This window comes from Patiria miniata, unplaced genomic scaffold (assembly GCF_015706575.1).
Source record: "Patiria miniata isolate m_02_andy unplaced genomic scaffold, ASM1570657v1 HiC_scaffold_9, whole genome shotgun sequence".
Classification (NCBI taxonomy): Eukaryota; Metazoa; Echinodermata; class Asteroidea; order Valvatida; family Asterinidae; genus Patiria; species Patiria miniata.
Window position 1 is genome coordinate 27,122,322 of NW_024037076.1, and position 23,233 is coordinate 27,145,554.

Below are 23,233 nucleotides of genomic sequence, written 5' to 3' on the forward strand. Positions count from 1 at the left end.
GTATAAAATCAGGGCACGTACAAACATACACTTGTCTACAGGCACATATCGGTACGTAACAAAACAGAGTGTCCAGTCCAAAATAGTCTGCAATAGCCATGCCGGGACACCCATTCTGGCTAAAACCTAGCGTGTTGAAAGTTGAAATTTGCGATAAAAAGCAATCCTTTTATTTCTAATACTTTGTACGTGTACATGTTTTTATTAGATTTTCTCAAATTAAAGTGAACTATATTTTCAAATGACTCACCTAAGTCACTCACAGTTTGGGTTGTTTTTTTGTGTGTGTGGGAGGGGGGGGGGGCCAAAAAAATTCTAGACAAATACAATTTAATTGTATGAGAGCCATTTTTACTATTCTTTTCATTTTACTCATTTGTTAAGAAAAACAAATTTAAAATGTTTACAAGTAAGAAATGGCGTGTAATATTTTCGTTTGTGCTGGTCTTTATAGCAGGGAAACTAATGTAAACATATGCGATTATACCGGTAAGTAAGATTTTGGTCATCTTTGCACACTATGCACAGTTCCTCTGGTAAGTGTGTATGTTTACATTGTAATGTATCTTCCTTGAAAGTGAATTGATACAGGAATGGTTGAAAACAAACATCCATAAATGTAGCGTGCACAGGTTATTCAATCTAGCAGTTACGAGTTTCGCCAATGGGGATCAGTCTCCATCCCTGCATCTATATGTTTTCTGTGCTGCCCCAAGCACTCGGTGCTATCAGTGGCCAAAGCTGAACACCTATGTCAATAAATTCAACTGGGGACATACCGATATACATGTACCATGTGCAGAGCAAAATGGCTGATGTATCGGTAATGGTTTTGAATAAACCTAGGAAACTGTTTTAATTGGCCATTAATCTGTTTCCACTTGCAGGGCTGTATGTCACATTAGTTATCAACACAATGTCATAAAATTGGTCACTGATGCATGACAAGCACAAAGAGTGTATGCCTACCAGTATACTGAGTAAAATGCTGTTTCACATGCAGGAGATCAATGACACAGCTAACCAAAGTCGTATAAAATACAGATACCGTACACGTTGTCTTCATAATTATTGCTGATAAAGTTTTTACCTTGACCTTAAACTAGTCGGGTGAAATCTGGTTTAGTTATTAAACAGTTCAATTCAAAACAAACCTCTGTGTGCCATATACGTGTACATGTACTCAATATTTCTCAATATTGTCTTCATTTAACAGCGAAAGAAATTAAGTGTGCTGGTACTCTTTATTTTGTTAACATTTTGTTGCAAACCATATTTATTCACATTCATTTGGATAGCTACAAAATTATATTGTTTTTCATTAAATTATTGTCCTGTGTGTGCAATTCTTGTTTTCTGCCCTTAATTTACATGTATGCCAGGTGCGGGCCTGAGTTCTTTTATTTTGGTAAAATGTTTTCTTAAAGTCCTGATACCGGTACATGTACAGATTCTTTCTGTAAGGCGTGTATATGTGTGTCTCCAAAGATGTCCACATCGATGAAAAACTATCAAGGACTAAAACAGCTACAGTACCATAGGCCTATCGCTCACACACGCTATGCCATCTGATGTACCACACAAACAGTCCGGTGTGTACATGCATATGAAAGGCCTGCTGGATGTGTCAAAACACACATTAATGGAATATCTACTGAAAGCGTCCAACTCAAAATGCAGGAAACAATGCTTCAATGCACTTATCTTCAGATGTTTCAAGCAATAACCGCTCAGGAGGACCAGTGCTAATTTCACATACATGTATGTGTACATGTACATGTATTTCCATTAATCTAGGAACCCTGAATTATGAAAAATATTTTTCCATAATGCATCTTCATTAATATTGATTGTCTGATTAAATTACACTCAAACGAACTACGCCTCGTTGCAATATTAATGCCCTTGCAATGTTCATACAATACAATGTAGTATGCACATGTGAGAGGGTGGTCTGAGTCTCCCCGTGGCTTTTATGTACATGTACATTGTGCATACAGTGTACATGTGTGTTGACAGTTACAGTCACAATGTATTATTTATGTTCAATGTACATGTATTACATTTAGTTAAATCAAACAAAAAATTATTAATAATATGTTTCTGACTGTCCCCTAGATCTCGTAAAGGAATTACTGCACCTACATTTTCCCATGCTCGTAACTGGTTTTTGTACAAAAGTTACATGTAAGCAGATCTGTTATTACTAGCCCTTCACAGCCCTTCCATGTGTGCGTACCGGTATATGGAGGAAGGAACACAATTCCTCCATGGTCATGATGGTACATGTATTCTCCAGGAAGAACTACTGTAACACCTTTCTTAATTGAATTTTTACTCATTTAAGAGTTGATGAAGCATTGCGATGTGCGGTACATTCAATGACGGCCAACTGCGAGGCATCATTAGAATTACCAGTGAAGTGTAATGTTAATCTTCTGCCGATCTGAAAATGTTAGTGCTGCCACGTCTACCTCATCATGAAGTCAACTATTGAAGATTGGTTTTCAATTTACATGAAACACAAACAAAATCCCGCCTGAGAGTTATTGCTACATGATTTGATCAAACTTGTCAACCGACAGGTATCTTTGATTTATTTTTTATTCTATTCAATCTTTTTTTTCCCCAAGCAAAGCCCTTAACAACTCTTGAAAGTGTTTTGATCTTCGTCTGATACACCGCTCCAATCAGGAAGCGCAGCCAAATGGAAACTTTGTCTCTCTTAATCATTCCCGAAATTAGGCCATGCAGCGGCTTGTGTGGCAAACACGCCGAGGCATTAACCCACATATCATGGGCACAGTCATATGGAGCTCATCACGGGCAAATCATGCAAGAATGTGGCCCAGCAATGAGCATGACATTTGCCCACATTCTTCTCTGGCCTTGGTTGCAGGGGCCCTGTCACTTCTTCCTGTCTGCCTGGCTGGCTGGCTCAGGCTGGCTGGCTGGCTGGCGCACCTGGGAAATATGCACAGCAGTCATGGCCCAATTGCAGGCCTGAAAGCATTTGGATGTTGTTAGTATGACATTAAGGAGACGGAATATTGATCATCAGTAATTAATCTTCATTGTTCATGATCTTCAAACAATATGCACCTTCGATTTGATTTTGTTTCAAAGCCATTCCTTTTTTAGTGATGACTTTTGTAATGTTAAAAGACAACAAGTACCAAGTGGCATAAACCCACGGCGGCCAGGTAACGTGTGAAGACGGCTTACGACACCGTCTGTGCACCCGGGCGTACCGGTACCTCGAGAGTACAGAAAATGAAAATGAATGGGGCGTGATCTAATATGCCAAAATATGCAAATTAGACGCATGCACATCCGTGTTTGCAAAACCGGTCTTCGAATGCAAGGCTGTAATTCTCAAGTTGCATGAATACAATATACATGTATGGCCGAGTCAAGCCCACGGCGTGTTTCACACCCGCCGTGGGAAAAAATGAATATAAATACCCTGGGGAAAAAATGACATAAAAATAACAGCAATATTGAACTTTACCAACTCATTACCGGCACATGATTGGAAAGAAGGAAGCTCCCTTTAAAGCTTGCTTCATTTGTTGACTTTGCATACTAAAGTCATGTGACGAGATCAAGTGACAAGAGTGCCTGTCAGATTATCCCGCCCTTGAGACTGAAAATGACTTAAAATACATGCGCGTGCACGCGTAATCTGAGAACAGTATGTGCATGTATCGGTAGTTAGTGATTTTCAGCATATGCTGGTTTGGATTGGCAGATCATAACACAGGCCAATGGAGAGATCGATGTTGACATTATTTTTCTATAAATCACCGGTATATTGATGCACACATGTTGAAGGTGTATTGCTTGGGTGGTTACATGTATATTGTGGATAATTTAAATACATGTACCGGTACATGTACTTCACGTTACATGAACTTGCTGGTACCGGTACCTTAAAATCAATTGAAATACCGGTACTTGATGTTCCAGTACATGTACTACATGTACGTACATGTACGGTACATGTACCTCAGGGATCACTAAGTCATGATTTTAACGTCAGGTTACAGTCATGCTTCCCTTGCATCACAATCCCACTGCACATTAAAAGAGGGCTCAACTCAAGTAAATTATTTCCCTATATGTTCAGAAGGGGCGGAGAGGTGGTTTTTTGGGGTGGGGGGGGGGGGGGGGCACTCTAGTACCGGTAGAGGCGATGCAATTTTTTCAGCCAAAACTTTAAAATGTAATCATTGATTAATTCCCATTCCACCTCAAAAATCGTCTGTGGATACTATGTACATACATGTATGTACATGTATACGTGTCTCTCTCGCCAATTAATGAATGAGTAATGATACACACAGGAGTACACATGGGACCGCCAAATTCAATTAACATTAATTCCAGGATTGGCCCACATATATCCAAAAATCGAAGAGCCCACATGCCCAGATTCTCACTCCAAATATTTACCTTAGCCATTGTTTTTTTGGTCACCCCCAGACTCTCTCTTATAATTAGGTCATACAATTCCTTTTTTTTAACGGGGCAATCCTGCGCAGTGTATGCCGTGGCATGCACCAGCCTTCCCTCGGGGCATTCCTGCGCTGGGTTCTAATCACCCGGTATGGATCTGCATCACACGGGGACAAACGCCTGCTCCCATTTCCAGCATGTGAGCATTTTACACGTAAGCTGCTGCCGTATTTTCATAGCGGTGCAGGCTGATTAAATTTTGCAATACGGGCTGTCTAGGTTTGAAGGCGGAAAAAAAACGAGGGGAGGAAAACTGGGAAGGGGGGCGGGGATCTAGACTTAAGGGCACGGCACATAAGCCCCGAGCCTGCCTCCAGACATCTCTCCCCAAAATCCAATTAATCATCCAATCCGGATTGGCAATATTGGGTCTTAATTTGCGCAAATTGGAAGTGCTATATAGTGCATACACAACATGCAATCAATCTCTGCTGCAGTTCCCGGTTTGCCATTGAGAGAGGAACCCGATGTTAACGTAACTTAATAAGACAAAATGTTTACGGTGCACATGAAAGTACATTTTGTTTTGTATCTAGCAAAACAGAACAGGATGCAACTGTTCATGTACATTTTTTCATTGTAAATAAAATCATGCTGTTTATGGCAAGGGCCGTAATTCCAAGAAGTTTGAATTCTGCTTTCTTGTGCTTCTTTCAATGTTTCCATTATAGCTCCATGCATTGATACACTGCTTTATGATATCCACAAAATTCCGAAATGTATTGGGGACAAATGTCTGAAAATCTTCTAACCCCAACTCCCTAGGCCTTTTTGCTAGGATGTACCGTAACCTCAATCCTGCAAAATCCTTCAGTTGGCCTCATGGAAAAAAAGAATATATAGCCTCAATCCTGCAAATTCCTCCATTATTTGTTGAATATGGTCCGTGGAGGGGTGACCACTACCCCAATCCTGCAAAGTGATTGTCCGAATGTTGAGGCTTGGCCATGCAGTGACTTCCTGGAGCAGTACAGAGGATTTCAAGCATTATCCAGGCCTATATTTATGCATGGCTGAGCAAAAACAACACCAGTCCTTCACAAAGTGCATCCTACAAAATCAGTACCACACTTTTGCCATGTAACCTCAATCCTCCAAATTCCCCTACTTTGGCAAAGAGGATTTTGAAGGATTCAAGGCGGTTAGGGTTAGTGCCATCTCATGGCCAGGTCTGGACCATTCAACACACAATGCGAGAACATCACCAATTATGTCCTGCAAAAAGCGATTGCACACATTTTGGGGTTCAGCGGATGGTGATAAAGAGGTATATGCTTGTTCTTGAAATGTTTGCCTGAACTTGTTATTTCAGACCTACTTTTCCCCTGAAGGAATTTATTGTCAAAATGTACCGGTACAGATTTTTGAGAATCCCAAAAAGCTGAGCCAATGGTGTCTTTTTCCCACCCAGAAGCTGCTTCTTATATTTTATATTAAACACAGAAACATGAGTGGCACCACTGTGCAGGTGTGAACATTTTCTTTTCCATCAGCGGAAAAAAATTAAATGGAAAAAAAAAGAAGAGACGAACATTCTACTTGGCAGGGAATGGCACGCCGGTGTTTATTTGGCTTCAAACTGAAATCCAATTGATTCCCCCTCCTCTCCCGTCACCAGCTCCTAAATGAGTGTTTGTCCAGGCCGACTGTCAAAACAGGCCGGCCGCTCCGCGACTTTTATGAGAATCTGCTCATGCGACAGACCTCATCCACATGAGTCTCTTGGTCATGACTTTGGGGCAGCCATGTGCAAAGAGATGAGGACGAGCCACGTACAAGAACCACATATGGGGGAAGCTAATAAAAAGTAAAAATCGATGACATGTGCACGTCATCTGCTTCAAAAGTGAAAATTGCGAAGGGAATTGATTCCCTTTTCTTTTTTTTAAGTGGATCTGTATGAATTTTTCCCCTGTATCTCAAGCAAGTACATGTACATGTACATGGTACATTTATGATCCCCTCTTAATATCCTATCGGTACATGTACATAATGTACCGGTACATTATGTACTTAAAGCACTAGATGTACGTGTGTATAGTGAGGGTGCATGTATTGATATGCGTGCATGCAGGTACAGAGCATGTACCGGTAAGAATTTTATCCAACAGTTTGTGACTACTTGGCATTGAGTAATTAAAAATTGTTTCCTGTTAATGATCTAAAAAAAAATTTAAAAAATTAAAAAAATCACAAGAAAATCGATTTCACAAAGTAAAGACCTTATTCATAATCATAGGATTTTGGATTGATCAACAACATACACTTTACTGACAATTTGTTTTGGAAAGTGAATTGCATGTACCGGGTAATAGTCAAGAAAAGTTAGAGTCCACCTGTATAAATGACATTAATAAATACCTTGGAGAGTTGATGGTTTCTGATTGGTCGAGACTCGATCACGTGGCCGGGCATTAAGGGTGATAATGGACCGGCTTCAAAGATCAAGCGAATAAATGGCCCCTGAACCAGCATTGATCAAGCCCCGTTCAGCCCCATGCAAGCCAATGATTGGTCAAAATATAGTAACAGTCCTGCGGTAGCTTGTAACAATAGAGCACTGCACATGCGCTCAACCCCCATCGCGTGAGACTGACGCGCGCTTACGCAACACAGTTGCTAGGGATGCATGCGTGCGCGCGCGTAAGGAAGTTTTGAAACGACATCGTACAGCAGTGCAGTATATACTGAGGATGTTTACGACGAAAGCGTAGATCTAAGATTTATTTTCTTTGAACACTTCACCCACCGACATATTTACCTTTCCTAAACCAAGCATCTTTGTAATTCCGGACACAAGGAATGTGTAAACAAGATTTCAGCTTCCTCAATCAGGTAAAGATATGAAAACATTGTTGTAATTTGTTTCGCTACGGCAGCCAGTTTCTGTTGAATTTACGTTGTTATAGCTGTTAAGCTAAAATATGGCCCATGAACATGAACACAAAAAAGTCTGGAAATATCGCCGAAAGAAAGTCACAAAATTGGAGCATTTTAACTGTTTATTTCGTTAAAAAGGTATTTATTAATGGGAATAACAGTGTGAGGATCCAGTCTTCACTGCGTGATAATGACCGAGTGTGGGGGTGACCGCTGTTATTGTTAATGGACCTCGACTTCGTCTCGGTCCATTAACATCGGTCACCCCCACACTCGGTCATTATCACGCAGTGAAGACCGGATCCTCACACTGTTATTCCCTTATTGTACAGGTACCGGTACCACAGTATACCGCACATCTTGTGAACACGATAATTGTACACAATTATGTAAACCTGTACACAAATTAATGTAAACATTGTAGGCCACTGTTTTACAGGATACTGTTCAACAGTACAAACAAAATTTGGTGTACAAACATAATGCATGTATGCACTTTGACTAATCATACCGGTACATCTATAGTGATAATCTGTACCGGTATACCGGTATATTGGCACTTTTGCTTGTGGTTTTATTGCAAGTGATACTTTTCTACATTGCCAGCAAGAAGCCATTTCCGGCAACCGGCATCATCACGGGGCTGGCTGTATAGATCCATTTAGGGTCTTTCATTTGGGGAACAGGAGGCAAGATAATTGCCTACAAATCCAGTTGACCGCAAACAAATCCGTTTCGGTAGGCCTCGGCAAGCCAGCCGCTGCCTGATCCTGTTTGCGAAATTAAACGCCGCCACCCTCTGGTCTGCACGGCGCGCTTCGCGCTGTACCGGTATGCGGCTGATCCAGTTATACATCGCAGGGGCATCTCTCGCGGACCAGTAATCCTATCATCAGCGACACACATGCAGGCCGCAATTGAGAAATGAGAAACTTAAGATGCTGGTTCAGGGAATGCCACAGAAATTTTTCTTTGCAATAGATACTGCATGTGTTCATTTGCATGAGTAGGGTTAGGACAATTTTCTCTTTAATAAAAAAGACTCCAAAAGTATAAATGTGAAACCATTTACGTGTTCAATCTTGCTTGACTCAAAGATAATTGGAAAAAAAATTGGAAAATGTCACAGTCTGTATGTGGCCTTCAATATCCGGAAGTCGGTTCCTGTGAAAGGCCTATGGATGTCTGTGAATGTGGATAATGTGTTAGCGAAATTAAATATTTGATCCTCCTGCACTCTTCTCCAGGGTCTATCACGGCAGCCATCAAAAGTGATTGATGAAATTTTGCCCTTCGGTTATTTTGTTTTATCAGCGCCTGGCGAGTTCATGAATGTGATTTGCACTTTGCTACACTGGAAAAGGAATAACTTAAATTAAAACTGCACATAAAAATAACAATCTCGATCAGCTCTCGGAGGCTGCGGGCTAACGAATTCGTGTTCATGCATGAGTCACGTGACTATGATAAGTAATTTCTCGAAGGAGAAGTGTTTTGAGTAAAAAAAAAATCAGGTTTTGACCCCGGTGACCCCATGATGACCTTTGACCCCAGTTTGGTCATGTGACATGTTGGGGCTGGGCTACTGACACTTCTGACAAAGTTTGGTGGAAATCGGTCAAAAGATGTACAGTAGGAGCAATAGACAATGTCAACGTGTATTGTACTAGCAAACTACATGTACATTTTGTAACTACAGGTAAGTACCATAACTACCGTATCGTAACATTGTAACTAACGGAGAGACATGATGATTAGTTGAACGGCCAGCTGCCTGCAGCTAAAAAGGGGAACTTAACTCTCATAATACATGTGCTTACAGGGTATACAAAAAGACCTAAATCAAGGATGTGACATCCATGACCAAGTTGATCGGGAAAAAAGTGGCCCATACAGGTAAACTTTGCACGCACAAAATGTCTGACTGTCCACATGGGACTCATGGTAGATGCATTGATCCTAATTCAGTTACTGGGTTACAAAAGTACATTGTACCGGTACATAGGAAGTATAGTCAGGTCATTACACGACAACAAAAAACTGTCCACAAAGGCAGAACATCATGAAGGATTGTGTGAAAGCATGTTCTACCGGTAACATACATGTATACCGGAACAGATGATTTGAAATCCAGACATGTGCCACACACATATTATAGGTACTCTTTGGCCCCAAGATCGCCAACATCTGGTGTTTCATATTTTTGCAGGCAATATTTCATTTCAAAGGTCTGGGTCACAGAAAATCCATGTGTTACATGTTGCAGAAAGAATGTTGAAAACCCCCAGTTTTAACCAAATTCTTAACAAATGGCTTTTTTTCCAGTAAGTTTACAGGGTTGTACCGGTATTTCATGTACATACAGTACAATGTAATGCTGATTTGTGATTTTGTACTTACATGTAAAATTTGACCCATAATCATCAGTTGGGCACTTCTGTGCAACTTCAGATATTTTTTTCCAAAACAGACATTTGGGAGTTCAAACGGTGCACTTTGTTTAAAAAATTTTTTTTTTATTTCAGTTATCAATATATGTAATTAAACCAAAGCAAAACAAAAACACACAAATTTATGGACTCAAACCAATGAACACTGCTGGTTGTGTGTTTGTCATGATGGACTGCATTTAGTAGTTCAAACCTAACTCCAAAAGCCTTCACACAAAGCTTTCATCGCTTGTACAGTAAAGACAACTGATCAGCACGTTGTGACTTTTCTCAATCCTTGAAGACAAACTTGTCACACAGCAACAGGCATTTGAGGCCTTTCTAGATCCCTCCTTCAGAAACTGCTGGATGTCCCACATCCCCTGGTGCCATCCTTGATGCAACCTTGCACAATCAAATGGCAGCTGGGATCACGTTCATCTACTGTACCGTAAATCAATTATCAATTCTAGTATCACCACAGAAAAGTAAAAGGTGAAGTCCACTACTATACACACAAATCAAGGCAACCTATCGGTATGTAGTGTAAAGGGACAGACTTTTTCCTACCAAAATAATGAGGTACAAACTGGATGTTGGGGGGGGGGGGGGCGACACATTCCCAATTGATCATTTTTTGTTGGCAAAATCATCCTCCTGTGGGTAGAATCGTATGTCCATCAGCAAATGTACCGAGATGAAATATGACTGTCCGCTTCGAACAGCGCACCCTAACCCCCTAGTACTTCCTCAGGACTACCCTGCTAAATCCAACAGAGTCCAACCGGACTTTCCTGTTCAATCCACTGTGCCTCATTTTCTGTTGTCTGCTGAATCCAACGGAGTCCAACTTGGCATTATAATGCAGTTCAGTTGTCTGCTGAATCCAACATTTTGCATGAGGAATGTACACAAGGGGTTAACTGCTCAATCCAACAGGCTCCATCGGGTATGTGACATACCGGTAGTTGGATTCAGCAGGGATAGGGAAAACATGGTGTCCAGTAAGCCAGCCACCCCCCCCCCCCCTCCCCCCCTCCCAAAATGAATTCTGACTACCTTTTGGTACTGACGATCCGCCGGAAATTTGTGGCACCCCACCCCACCCTCCTTCCCCCTATTCAAAGTGGTCTAGCGACACTCCTGGATATAGTAAAGGTACCGTAGAAGTTTACATGCATGCACATGTTATAATATGTGCATGTAATGTAAACTTCCACCTTTCGTCTTTAAAAGGGGAACAAAGTTTGATGCTTGGTTCTTGTCACCTGCCTCCTCTTTATTTCAACACTGTGTGGACACCACACACATTCACACCTCCAAGGTATTTTAAGCTGCTGTTATGCTTGTGATTTTTAATTTGGAAACTGCTTGGCTGTCAAGGACAGCACGGAGGACTAGGGTAGCCAATCGTAAGAGCTATTGACAACAATCAATGAAAGCTTTTTCCTCTCTCAGCTGCTGAGGATGTAGACTGGATCTAGCCAAGAAGATTGCTCAATTACAGAACTGCCCTTGGGTGGATGAGAAGGGGGGGGGGGGCACAAAAAAGCAGGACATTAACGGAGCAGGTGCAATGAAAACACACTGCTTAAACTAGACGGCTCAGTGAGTCTTGCCTTATCCCTACTGGACCATTCGCCAGTGCCATCTAGTGCTATCGTAGCATCCTTGGCATGACAACTGCCATCAGCTTCTCTTCGACGACATCCGAGCGAGGGGGGAAAAAAGGCGGCAAATCCGGCAATACGCATTCTCCAAGGATATTTAGAGACTGTTAGCTTATCATCGGTGGGGGGTCAAACCCGCTGGCCTTTCTGTGAGTTACGACCCGACTGGAGGAGGAAATGATGGCAAGATGATAATGGAATCCCGAAGCAGACTATCGTGGCTCAGCGTCTTCAAAGCCGCAGCTGATCACATTCTCAGAAAACTGAACTCTGGACTCCACTTGGAATTCTTATGATTATAAATTGAAAGACTCAACATTGCCCTTGGCTTTGTATATCATCCACGATGCTGTGTTCCAGCACATAAATTTCCAGTAAACTGACTTGGGATTTGTTACAACTTCCTGCTTTCCAGTTACTGTCTTGAGCCTCGGGTGGTTGCCAGATATTTCCTGAAAAAAAAAAGAGCTCCAACTGGCAAAGGAATTTTGGAGCCCAACCAATACCGGTACAAAAAAAAGCCACATAAAGCTATGTACATGTGTACAATGTATACATGTACAACAGTGCGTGAAATTAGACCCAAAAAGTGGTCAGACAAAATGTCCGAGCACAAGTGTTCTGCCATTGTCAAGTTTTGATCTGCCATCTGAGACGAACTTTCAAAAGGCCGCGTTTACTATACTTCAAACACGTGGATGGTACATACACGTGTGTACATGTACAGTATGTATGTTTACGTACGTACGTATCCATAATACACACTATGTAGTTGCAATGACAAGCGCCGGGCATTCACGCGCTCGTTTCTGTAGTACTAGTAAGCCACGTTGTAAGAATTTAGTAACAATCACGCACTTAAAGCATACCGCGCAACACAACGTACTTTGATCTTGCTAAATTCTCATTACATGTATGCGCGTCAATGTCCTTATAATATTTAGACTCGTCACTATACAGACTCGATTCAAGTCTGCAGAACACATAACTTAAACTGGGTGAAATTGCAGTTCTGAATGTCCAAAGAGGCTCGATCGAATCATTATAGCAAGGAATAGAGGTTGAATCAGGTCCAATTTTAAAATTTGGCCCAATAAAAATTAACTGGGAATTCCACAAACGGCCACTGCTCATTTCCATAAAATGACTTGAAAAGTACAAAAAGTTGTAATAACTGATTTGTAGAAGAAACACGAAGACTGCTGATCGAAACACAATTTATCGACTTGATTTCACGTCTATTTTTTGGCAAACGGCACGTACGTACGAATGCCAATCTATCGCTGTGCACGCCGCGCTGTACTAGACTGTGTAATGATTGGGGTGTAAACGCGTTGCATCTATTGCGTGAATATAAGACAACATGTAGTTAGCAGCCGCTCAGCGTACGGTAAGTATTACAGACCGGATCATCGGAAATAAACAACAAAATACTTTTGAGTGCAAGCGTTTATTTCATACTTCTGAAAAAGACAACTCCACAAAGAATACATAAATCGCTCGGACATTTTGTCCGAGCACATCTGCATTTGGTCGGACAAACCATGAAAGTGGTCGGAAAATGTCCGATGTCCGACTGTAATTTCACGCACTGGTACAATGTGTTGTTCAAAAGTACAAAGTATGCAATGATTTAACTAATTATGACATGTTTGAGGGTTTTGCATTAAAACGAGAAGCCGTTGTAAGGATACCCTATGTAGGCCACAGCCTGATCAATTACCCGGTACATGTAACTAAGGAATAATCAGTTTGAATTCTTCTTTCATTACAATATTAATTGCAGCACACATTGTTCATCTGCTCTTGTCTATATTGCCAAGGGAGTAATATCTTTTCACTGGCCCAGCTACAAACACAAACTTAACTGCACAGTAAGAATATTTACCAAGTTTTCAGGAAGTCATTCCAAGTGAATCACATCTCATCTACTCTCAAGGCAAGTGACAAGCTATTCAAATGGTGTATCATATATATCATATCACATACATCCATTAACCCTAATAACGACTGTTCAATTCAATTCAATCAATTAACATTCTGCACATAAAGTATACAATTTCCATCAAAAGCAACGTTATTGAACCATAAACAATGTAAACTGAATACTATTCATTACATGTAGATCAGATAAATTCAAAAATTGAATTCTGTCATAAATACCGCAATATGTTTATAAATAATTTATGTGTATCTTGTATGCATTTTAAGTGCACATACCGGTCCCGGTACTGGACGGTATGTACACAAGTTGTACAACTGCAGTGTCTTGCAGTTGAACAACACTTTATGAAACAATTGCAGAGCACAGGTACTTGAAGTGCTGATTGAGTGCATAAACTAGTATCAGTCTCTTTTACCTCATTTGATTTTTGTAATTGTAAGCAATTTTAGCTTAATTTTTTGCTCAAAACATTTTCAGCTGGCAAACTTAAAATCCACTGGAAAATATTTCAAGTTCTGTTGACTTTTTTTTCACCTTCTGTTTTTGGTTTAAGTACTGACAATTCAAATTATATGTAATCTGCATTCCCAGTGTGTGCATCCTGGGCCCATGATTTAGACATTAATGTCGCCAGACGCAGCCACCAGGTTCAAGTATGTGGATCAGCCCCAAACCATGGCCATAAATGTTTCCCGTTGAGCTGGCAGAGATCCAAGAAGATCACGCAGGGGGAGGTGTGTGCATTGGGGGGGGGGGGGGGGTATGGCTACCTCAAGAAGCCAGGGCAAAACCTATGGTATCCTATGACTGGCTGCTGTACGATTTTCTTTTCTTTTTTTAATGCCGAAAGGAAGATGTTGAAATACAGGCCAGACACGCTATCAATCACTCAGCATGGGGATCGCATCTACAGGGGACCGGGCGCGTACTATCAGCACACACAGTGCGGTCTTGCATATTAAATACCGACGCAGGAATATCATGCAGTGGTAAAAATTGATGGAATAAGTGGAATTCAGATCTCCATTATTTATGGAGGCAGGCTTGCAGTGTCATACATAAGAATAGGCCTACCCTGTCTGCACTTGGAAATTAGTAAATATGTTTTTGCTCCAGGATTTTAGGATTCACACTGAAGACACAGCTTAAAAATGTAATACATTTGTGGGTGTATCAAAATGTATTGGACTTGTTATACATTGTATTCTTCAAATGTCTTTCTTTACAAAAAGTAATGGAATAGGCCTACCCTGTCTGCACTTGGAAATTAGTAAATATGTTTTTGCACCAGGATTTTAGGATTCACACTGAAGACACAGCTTAAAAATGTAATACATTTGTGGGTGTATCAAAATGTATTGGACTTGTTATACATTGTATTCTTCAAATGTCTTTCTTTACAAAAAGTAATGGAATAACACAATGTTAGTTGTTACAATGATTTTTTTTTACAATGGATTTTCTGTCACCTTTTCTCCTGTGAGATTTCAACATTAAAGGTATAGTCCATCATTTGTAATTTGTGCATTTTGTTCGTTTGAAGCAACAAAAGTGCTCAAGATCTAAAGAAGGGTGCTGAACAGCTAGCCTGATGAAGTTTCAGCTCAGCTTCAGCTGTATATTCTGAGAAAAACAGCATTCTAGGATCTCGATTTGAAATCAAAAGTTGCTGAATCATGTTTTGAATTGGGCCTGAATTCAGCGTACGAGACACGTTCTCACTGAGCCGATTGCACCTACGCGATGTCGCGCACTGATCCGACGAATTATAGCAACCGCGTGCGCGTGTGCATCTTGTCAGTTTGACGCTTGTGCGCGCTTCGCCGAATTAAAAAACCGAACTACTAACGGAAATTTCCAACGGTGCTTCTTAAGACGCACCGTTGAAAAGGCCTTCTTGCATTGATTTCTTCAAAATGACAGCTTGCCAGAGAGAATAATTTCACAGGAAGTCCACTTACTATCTTTCAACCAAGTATGTTTTTCAACAATAATTACGCCAGTTACTTTTTGGATAGCTGCAAATGATGGACTCTGGCTTTAACTTTGTCAGAGTCCCCAAGATTTCAAAGTTTGAATCCGCCATCGGACTAGTCATGTACAATGTACCGGTACTACATGCAGAAACCAGTGGATGTTTAAAGCAAATTTAATTCATGCTTACACGTACTTCTTTGTTAGATAAAATGGGCATGCACTCAGAGTATGTAAATAACATGCACAGGCGCACCACGATCAAAGCTGCCTTTTTGTTCATTCGTGTTTCATGGATACGCTGTAGATCTTTAATTTTCTATTTTTAAAAAAATTAGAAGTTAGTGGCACTGTTTTATTAGATGTGCGGCCGGCGGTAAACGTAAGGCACACAAAAGCTTACAATCCGTTAATGGTGTAGCAAGTTAAAGTACACTAACGGACACAAACGTGCGCGATTTGCTGCAGTGAGAAAACAATATGGGGTATTGCTAACATGCTGAATGTTGATTCTGATCAAACTGCATAAATTTTATTTACATTGTACATTGAGTGTTTGACACTAGGGATGAGATTGTCAATTTCAAAAAAAGTCTGAAAATTGGATGGAGGGTCTTCAAGATGCATTTCTTTTTATACGGATAATGTCTTTCTCTCAGATTGAAACAGTCTGCCAAAAATCTGAAAAATATCATGCCTGTTTACGTGTTGTACCCTTCATGCCCTTGGGGCACTGGGGAACATGATGCCAATAATGCCAAACCAAAATGTCAAGTCTGCCCATTCCAAGTCTACTCCCAGCAAAATTGTAAAAGCTGATGGCCACCATCATATCTAGGGCTTTGCCAAATATACCAACTACTGGTATTATATATTCAGTCATTTACCAAATATACACGAAATTCAAATTTTCAATGTTAATGTGCACTTTAATGCGCGACAGATGACTCTCGCGAAAGTTGCGGTTTACACAGTAAAGCCACAAAGCCCTTCAGACTACTGCCGGGATTGGAATTTTGGGAGTTGGGTTTCTTTTACGGGTGCCCGTGTTTTACCCGTAAATCCACACCACTATAATGATTTCACCATACAGCTTGATATGGAAGTGTTTACGACTACTTCGGAATTGGGTAAATTTCGAGCCAAATCCGATTGAATTGTGACTCCTGCACAAAATTAAAAATCCCTAGATGCTGTTTTTACTCAAGCCTAATTGTCCAACCTTGCGTGACTTGCATATATGTACCAGTATTCCTGATTACACCGGAGCAAGTCCCTATATAGTCTTACCTCCTCATCTTTGTTGGTGAATTCATGGGAGCCGGAGACCTTGTTGATGACTTGGGCCACTCCGATCACGTCGCCTTCATGGTTGATGATGGGCATGCACAGAATGCTGTAGGTGCGGTAGCCCGTTCGCTTATCCACTTCCGGATTGAAGCGAGGATCCTGTAACACAAAAAAAAGGAGAAAAAAAAAGAGAAAAGATGTTGTAATATTTTATTCAGATTTTTAATAAAGACTTAGACAACCAATGTTTCCAATTTATCAATTTCTCAAAGCCCAATAGTATTCCAATCCCAACAGCCCTGATTCTGTTTGCAAGAACATGTCCATTTCTGAAATCTACCATACTTCATGTTTCATAATGTTTGCCGTACAAATGCAGGTTTATGCCAACTCAAACACTCTCAATTAATGCAGTCAACACAATTCAGCTGATTTAATTTTGGAAAAAAATTATTCCACTGAGTCATTAATAAAAAGCATTGTAGAATCCCTTATTGCATTAATACAACAAATACCGGTAATTTGTTTGTGCAACAACCTGTACAAAACAAACAACTGAATGTTTGCAGGGGTTAAATATAAAAGTTTCTTATATTTGACATAAAGTCAAAAATTCTCACAGTTCCAGCGTATCGACATTATTTTTTTATATTTTTCATGAAACATCCCCTCCCCAAAACACAAACTGGAAGTTCAAATCTTGCAAAAGAAAATTAGGCAGTGCATAATGTTCTGCTCTAGATATGAAAAACTCACATGAATACCTGATGCAAAGCATATAAAGTTTGTGAGAGTACTAGGCATTTCGTTATTGTGACTGACATGTTAATGGATAGAAATACCGGTACGTGTTTGTACATATGTGCTTCAGTTATGAAATTTAAACAAACAAAATGAAGTGTACAAGTGTTTAATCACACACAGGCTGCCTGTGCCGTGAAAGAGATCAGCATCAATTTTTGGCATGGACTTCATTCAGATATACCCGGTATATCTCAGTTATTTTCAGTACATCCATAAATGTATACATTTAAAGTAACTTCCCATTTAATAATTAGATACAGAGATGTTTGTCAAATACATTTGTGTGTACACCCATACTGAAATTTTTATCCTTGTGGAGACATTTCTTTGTTCTCAAAGTTTTTGAGTTTGAAGTGTAGTTTCAAAATGCTCTTATTTTAACCAGAATTAATTTCCTTGGCTGAAATTCGGACTTAATATTCCTTTTCTAAAACTCTTCCATTTGCGACGGATCAGCATACCTTGGAAATTCCTAGTTTTTGAGTAAAATCCATATACATTGTATAATCTATTACGTATAGATCTATATGTATTTCATGATAACCTTGTGGAGACGTATTCATCTAGAGAAATTGCCATGTGGAGACGTATACAATCTTTTGTTCCCTGTTGTGTGCATGTCTCCAGAGGGCACAGTGTATCACGTTCATGTACACATGTACCTGCACACACATGAAAATATACACAAATGAACACCATGTATGTTTATTATTTCAGCAATCATATCACCAACAATATCATTCAGTGCTAGTATCGCATGACAGAAAATATACCGGTACCTTTTAAAGTATGACAGTTACTTTACAATGCTTGTACAGTACATCAAATGTATTTCTTTTCTTGATAGTGCACAGCAGAATCGCGTCACAGTACACATGTACAAATTTCCCCTCCCCCCCCCCCCTCCCCAAAGAAAGATAAAAATTGCCAGAACTGTAACAAATTGGTTAGAAAATGCAGATTTGGCATTACACGTACCGGTATGCCTACTGTACGGGTGCATACGTCAAGCAGTCTTTGATTTTAACCCAGGACACTGGAAAATCCAAGCCTATTTGTTTTTTCTCAGTGTGAATCAATACCACTCTAGTCTATGCACAAAAGTATGCGTTTCAATGTAAACGCAATTAAAGCCCCTGAGTCTGTCCATTTCACCTGGAACATTTCAGCGATTACTCGGGAGGCCAGTCTCAAGTGCGCGGTGTCCTAGCAACAACAGCAGCGGCAAACAAAACGTGTGAAATGCTCTTTGCCTTGGATACGGCTTTAAGAGGCTTTTCTTTGTCACGGCAAGTGTAGTTTGTTTCTTTTCCCCCGAAGGTTGACAATTTCGTCAGCAATTTCCTCTCAAGCAAAAAAAAAAAAAAAAAAAGGAATTTTTCATTTCTTTCGCTGTCTTGGAGAAGAAGGCACAGGCAAGAAAATCGAATTAAATCAGACAAATGATGCAAAATTACATCTGTAGTCAAGATGAAGCCTGCGGATGTATGATCTCCAAGTGATTTCATAAAATCTTGAGGATGGTAGTTTAAACGCAAATATCCTTTTTTTTTCCTGAGCAACTTGTGACACAGGCTCCAATATGACTGCCTATTAATCTGACTGTCTACATCATGTGATTTAATAGCATTACATGTAGAGTTGATGTGAAAAGTAAAAACTATTTCTGAAGCAGCATTTATTCAATTAAAGGTACAGTAGATCATTTGCAGCTATCCTAAAAGCAACGGACCAAATTATCAAGTGGTCAAAAAGGTTGCTTGGTTTAAAGATAGTAATTAATGGCACTAAACTTCCTTTCATTTTGAAGAAAACAATAAAAGAAGGTCATTTCCAAAGATGAGTAAAAAGACGCACGTTTGGAAATTTCCATTTATAAGTAGGGTAGTTGGTGTGTAATTGGGTGAATCCATGAATGGGTGCGCGCAAGCGTCGACACCACACACATGAGCGCGCAGTTGCTATTATTCATCCGTTCAGTGCATGACATCGCGTAGCTGCAATCAGCTGAATGAGAAAGTGTTCCGGATGCTTATTTTGGGGCGCAATTTAAAATATGACTCAGCAACTTTTGAATTAAAAGTGATTTGCTTGAATATTGTTTTCTCAGAATATACGGCGTTCACAGGGCTAAACCTTCATTACATACATGTACATGTATTGTAGGTTAGTTGTTAAGCACCTAGTCCTCAGATTTTGAGCACTTTTGTTGCTTCAAATGAAACAAATGTACAAATGACAAATTATATACTCTACCTTTAAATAAGACAAAATCTATGCAAACAATTAACTGTCAATGCAGTAAAAAAAAAAAAATACATACAAAGGGGGCCTAAGTACTGCAAAACAGAAGTGCAAAAGAAAACGTCAGAGTCAATTCAATAACCCCATGTTGTATTATCCTGACCATCTTTGCCTTTCTTATCCCCTTTAATTTTGAAAACCTTCTCAATAATATTAAAGAGGTTTTGCAAGCGAATGGATCAGTTAGTGTGCCGGATAAGTCATCACTTTGAGTGGTCTTGTGATGTCATGCCACTTGCTAGCCTCTTTTGTGTTAATTTATATAAGGCCGAAAAAATAAATAAGTAGGTCTCTGGTCAGCGCGCGCGTCGATTTTAATCATGCGCGTCAATCTTTTTTTCTTTCCAAAATGTTCCGCGGTAGCTTCGCACCTCCTCAATTTTTTTACCAAAGAGCACCAAGGAATGGGAAATTGCACCAAGGCAAATGATCGAGGGCACCAAGGCAAATTATGGAGGACACCAATGTACAAGAGAACACCAAAAAAAAGCAAAATACATGGACATGTAGTACCCCACCTTGTCTGTACAATCCAAGCTTGAAAAAAAAAAAAAGCAAAAAAAAAAAAAAAAAACAAGCCGCGTCGCCGCATCAATTCCAGAACTTTGGCCTGACCAGAGACCGAGTATTTTTTTTGTGGCCTAATCTTCTTTTTTCTTCAAGTGCCATTTGTTTGTGTTTCATAGAAGGATTAGCCGCAGACACAAGGCTTTCATCAGCGACTGTCTTTTTGGATTGCTGCAGGTGACTACAAGTGTATGCGCATACATGCTGCGAAACCGCGTAATGGTCGATAACCGTTACGGATAACTTAACGTAGGCCTATGTGTTCGGATGCAAAACCTCACAAATTAACTAACTGCCGGTAAATACATTTAGCTTCATATGAAGCCACACAAGTTTCTACACATACATGTAATGTTTCCTTGTGTCTTATGGAAAACATGATTTGATATGAGACAAGTTTCAAGTACCGGTACATGTACATTAGACAGTACATAACATGTACACACATAGTACTCATATTTCTTCATTTTCTTTTTTTTTCAAAAAAATAACAGCAATGGAATATACATTTGCACTCAAACAAATTTTTGGGGTCATCCATGATGTACGGTAGATGGGAAAACAGCAAAAGTCAGACATCAGGTTGCCAAACCTTCGCAGAAAATCCAGGTACCCATGGGATTGATAATTGACTCGGTTGGCAGTGGAGTGGAACACGCAGCTGATGAACCCACTACAAGGAATCATTAGCGAGATCATACACGGATGGGCATGCATCACTCCCCTTTCCAATGATCGGTGATACTCAATAATTCACACAAACGTACTTCATCATGGCCAATGAGCGGCTTCCAATGTTAATACAAAAACGAAGTGACTTTAACACGAAAATAGAGGAAAACCAATGCAACAAAATCATTGTTTTAACAACCTCATTTTAGTTGTCCCATTTACAAAAGCAAAGTACATGTACATGTGCGTTCACTTCTCCCGCCCCCCTCCCTCCCAAGTCTTTTTTTTTGGGGGGGGGGGGGGGGGGGAAATCATATGACACAAAAATTCTAATGAAATTACCCTGAACAATGCACGTACATGATCGGTCACACACCACTAGGCACTCATGTATAATTTAATTAAAATGTCGCTGCTACAAAGAAACTGCAATGTAATCAATGTACGTATGTAAAGGTGTATACCGGTACATGCAACATAATCGAATACAAAATTACTCGAAAATGGACAACCCTATAGATACACATTTGTCATCAATGAATCCATCCTCCGGCTCTAGCGTCTTGGGGACTATTTACACATGACTTTGTTTTAACCATGCTTATCAACGCAATGGCAGCTACATGTACATGTACACCCTATTAAGTCTCATAATAGCATGGATATTATTGTGCACAGATATCTGCACATAAAAATTGCTCAAATGTCATTTGAACTAGCATTCGCATTCATCTCTGCTCATCTGGACTGTATATTCTCAGGACCATTTCCACGTCTTAGCATAATTTTCAAAACAACCCTCAAATCTGCCCTCAGAATATTTGGTCCAACACAGTTTTGAGTAGTGGATTACAAAATTACTCGAAAATGGATCAATGAATCCATCCTCTAGCATCTTGGGGACTATTTACACACGTCATTTGAACTAGCATTATTATTATCTCTGGTCATCTGGACTATATATGCTCAGGACCATTTCCACATTTTAGCATTTTCAAAACAACCCTCAAATCTGCCCTCGGGTACCCATTGAATCACTGGATGAGAGATTAAGATCAGAAAGACAAGCTGACTCATCTGAATACAGCCAACGACCTGTCAAATTACCCTGAAGACAAACCCACCAATTTAGGTGCACGGTAAATTCACAGAACTGTTTGATGTTCTTGTTTGGCAAAACAAAAATGATGACATGGTTCCTAGTTGATTTTTTTTAAATTGATAAAAGATGAGAGATTTTATAGTCAAGCCCGTTCAATTTTGAAACAGTGCAATAAAGAATCAAGTTGATTTAGAAATACGACATTCATTTCATCTATTGTATTAACCTAAATTAACTTGTAATATTAACTATGTAATCACTGAATTTTAGAGCAGTACAGTCGAGTCTCGTTATAACAAACTCGTTCGGACCTTGCCAAATTGTTTTTAATATCAGAAGTTTGTATCAAGAGGAACATCAGTCCCATTCATAGTGCATATAAATGCACAGTCGGGACTAAGGCTTTATGTTTGTTATAACCAGAATTTTGTATTGACAGAGTTTGTACATGTACTAAAGAGAGTCGACTGTAAAAATATTACTGATTATTTATTGATTACAATTTCAAACTGTTGTTAAGTTTATGGAAGTTTAAGGGGAGGGTAGATCATTTGTCATTTGCACATTTTTTTGTTTGAAGCAACAAAAGTGCTTAAAATCTAAAGACAGGTGCTTAAACAACTAACCTGATGAAGTTTTTAGCTCTGTGAATGCTGTATATTCCAAGACAACAATATTCTAGGATCTTGCCGAGTCATGTTTTGAATTGCGCCCGAAATCAGCCAAATCGGGGACACGTTCTCATTCAGCTGATAGCAGCTATAGATGCGATATCACGCACTGAACTGACGAATAATAGCAACCCTGCGCACGTGTGTGTCAACGCTTCCCCGCACCCATTCAGGATTTTGCAGAATTACAAACCAATTACATGTACTGACGTAACTTTCCAAAGACTGACGCATCTTTGGAAAATGGCCTTCTTTTATTGTTTTCCTCAAAATGACAGCATACCAGAAAAAAACTAATTTAATGGGGAGTTTATTGCCATTAATACCAAGCAAGCATTTCAACAATAATTTTGTCAGCTACCAGTACTTTTTGGACAGCTGCAAATGATCTACTCTACTTTAAATCT

At 39.8% G+C, this 23,233-nt stretch overlaps 1 protein-coding gene across 6 annotated transcripts in view; it reads right to left on the minus strand.

Annotated features, from left to right (window-relative positions):
• The window catches only part of LOC119721031 (cGMP-specific 3',5'-cyclic phosphodiesterase-like), a 108,095-nt gene that overhangs the window by 72,881 nt on the left and 11,981 nt on the right, over positions 1–23,233 (minus strand). For all 6 annotated transcript variants that reach the window (XM_038190903.1, XM_038190902.1, XM_038190900.1 and 3 more), the window contains exon 2: positions 16,707–16,865. In XM_038190903.1, the coding sequence (XP_038046831.1) occupies positions 16,707–16,865 (159 nt within the window). The remainder of the gene's footprint in view (positions 1–16,706; positions 16,866–23,233) is intronic.